The sequence below is a fragment of the Austrofundulus limnaeus genome, unplaced genomic scaffold (genome assembly GCF_001266775.1).
Source record: "Austrofundulus limnaeus strain Quisiro unplaced genomic scaffold, Austrofundulus_limnaeus-1.0 Scaffold791, whole genome shotgun sequence".
Lineage (NCBI taxonomy): Eukaryota > Metazoa > Chordata > Actinopteri > Cyprinodontiformes > Rivulidae > Austrofundulus > Austrofundulus limnaeus.
Window position 1 is genome coordinate 182652 of NW_013953193.1, and position 2801 is coordinate 185452.

The window sequence follows — 2801 nt, forward strand, 5'->3', positions numbered from 1 at the left end:
TGTGTGTGTGTGTGTGTGTGTGTGTGTGGGGGGGGGGGGTTCGGCTTTGGTGACATTTGGGGGCAATTTTAAGACAAAAATCCTACATTTGGGGACAAAGGTCGAGTCCTCATTTGGTTTAAATGCCAATGGTGGGTTGGGGGTTGGGTTTAGGACCAAGGTGTGAATTGAGTTTAGGTTAGTTTTAGGGTCAGGTGGGTACCTGTGAGGTTAGTTTTAGGGTCAGGTGGGTACCTGTGAGGTTAGCCTTAGGGTTTGTGGTCAGGGTTAGGCTGTAGGAATGTAATGGAAGTGTGTGGGTGTGTGTGTGTGTGTGTGGGTGTGTGTGTGTGTGTACATTATATTCAGTATCTTTCTGTTTGGTTTCTATTTATTCAATGCAGAAAATGCAGGTGTGGCCTTATTGGTGTAAAGACGTCCTGTTGTCTAACTGAAAGGTTTGGTTTTGTTTGGACATGTTGGGACATTGGTGACATGTTTTCCCTCCTCAGGGCTGTTGCCTTCGGTGTCAAAGCAGACCCATGTCATTGTTCCTGTGGTGGAGGAGCTGGAGGACGGGCGCTGGGAGGCTGCAGTGGTGAAGCAGGAGGGTCGACGGATCAAGCTTGCTGTAAATTCACCACCCACAGCTGTCATCGGCCAGTATCAGCTGACAGTGGAAACAAGTTGTGCAAATGGACAGGCTGTCTCCACCCATGACCCTGTTAATGACGTCTATCTGCTGTTCAACCCCTGGGTTGAAGGTAAAGAGTTCCTCTGTTCCTCAGGTATCACCTGTAACAGGTGGATCCACTGACTGCAGCTGCTGGAAGAAAGGAGAAATTATTATAAACAGCTTAAAGAGTGGTGAATTAAACAAACAGTGGATATGAAWTAAAAACTTGATCGAAGCAATCAAAGTAGACTCCCCTCCCTGACTATCTGAGAGCTCCACAATCACTGGGTGACTTTTAGAGAAATTATTTGTCACCAGACTGAATCAATTAATCGAAAAAAAAMAACAACAATATCTTAAGTAGCAGTCAGTATGGGTTTAGAGCTAAAAATTCCACATCAATGGCTCTTATGGAATTTATGGAGCAAATAACAACTGTTATGATCAAAAACAGTATTGTTTGAGTATTTATGTAGATTTAAAGAAAGCATTTGACACAAATGATCACAGTATTCTTCTTGAAAAATTAAGTAGACATGGTATTAGAGGGTCGGCACTAGAATGGGTATCCAGTTATTTGAAAGATAGGAAACAGTTTGTACAGATAAATGGTGTAAGATCTAAACTTGGTAATATCACATGTGGAGTCCCTCAGGGCTCAGTACTGGGACCTAAGTTATTTATTTTATATGTAAATGACAGTAAATGTGTCAGGACTTTTCAAATGTGTTTTATTTGCTGACGATACAACATTTATTTGTTTAGGTAAAGATATAGAAAAAATGTTTGAGATGGTACAGAAAGAATTCGAGAAAATACAAAATTGGTTTCAACAAAACAAATTGTCATTAAATTTGGATAAAACAAATTACATGATATTTAGTAACAGGAAGACAACTGTTGATTTCTTATTTAAAGAAGATGGTAYTGAGATCTGTAAAGTCAGTGAGGTGAAATTTCTGGGTGTCATCATCAATGACAAGCTGACATGGAGACCTCACAKACATTATTTRAGAACCAAAATATCTAAATCTAGAGGAGTGCTGTATAAAGTCAGGGAGTTATTCAATGACAAGGCTTTGCTTGTGTTGTATAATTCAATAATTKTTCCACATTTAATTTACTGTGTTGAAATCTGGGGTAAAGCTTGCAAAACAATTATGAATCTGATTTTTGTTTTACAGAAAAGAGCTGTAAGAATTATCACTAAATTACAACCATCCATCAAATACATTAATTTGCAAATTGAAAATTTCTAAATTCTATGATTTGGTTGACTATAATATTTTACTGTTTATGTACAAGGCTCGTAAAAACGTATTACCTTCCAACATTCAGGTAAACTTTGTTAAGAGAGTTAACAAAGTTGTTATTATCTAAAGGGGATGGAAATGTTTGTGAAACCATATTTTCATACTTGCTTGAGAGAAAGATATACTTTAATCCAGGGTATAGTTTAATCCAGGGTATAGGATTATGGAATGGTCTGGAGGATGAGCTTAAAAATGCCAGATCTATGTATTTATTTAGGAGACAGATGAAAGCTAGTATTCTGAAGGTTTATGAAAGAGCAAAATGTGATTGTTGTTTGAGTTGATGATTTTATCTTTATCGTTATTTAGTATTGTTTTGTAAATTATCTTTTCTTTSAATATATATGTGAGCCATCACATCGAAATGAGGATGAAGTCTAAAAGTGGGATATGGAGAAACTGGCAAATATAGTGTTTTGATTAAAATGTTTACAAAAATTGCATTTTGTCAAAATATAATGAATAAAAGCCTTATTAATGTATCATTTGAATGAACTGTCTGAAACATAATCATAAAACAAAATTTTCAAGCATTTTTTGAACAGTAGTGTAACGGTCGAAGTCAGGAAGTCAGAATCACCAGAATCAGGAATCAGGATAATTTTATTCCTGTTCAAAACAAGAACATTTTTAACAAAACAGCTCCTGGGCTCCGGATTCTCCACAAACACCCTCTCCTCAGCGCAACTTGGCGCAAACTGAGGAGGGCAGCGGGAACACACAGGATATGATGCAAAAACAGGAAGTAAGAAAATAAAAGCTTGCTCACCAAAATAAAATATGATTAGAAAACAAAGGAAAACAAATATTCATAGATGAGGATGGACTTTTAC

The 2801-nt window shown here is 37.0% G+C and overlaps 1 protein-coding gene across 1 annotated transcript in view; it reads left to right on the top strand.

Annotated features, from left to right (window-relative positions):
• Positions 1 to 2801, top strand: part of LOC106532550 (protein-glutamine gamma-glutamyltransferase K) — a gene marked incomplete at its 3' end in the record, with an annotated part of 32714 nt that overhangs the window by 19776 nt on the left and 10137 nt on the right. Inside the window, 1 exon segment of the mRNA XM_014028642.1 lies at positions 492 to 743. Within this exon segment, the coding sequence (XP_013884096.1) occupies positions 492 to 743 (252 nt within the window).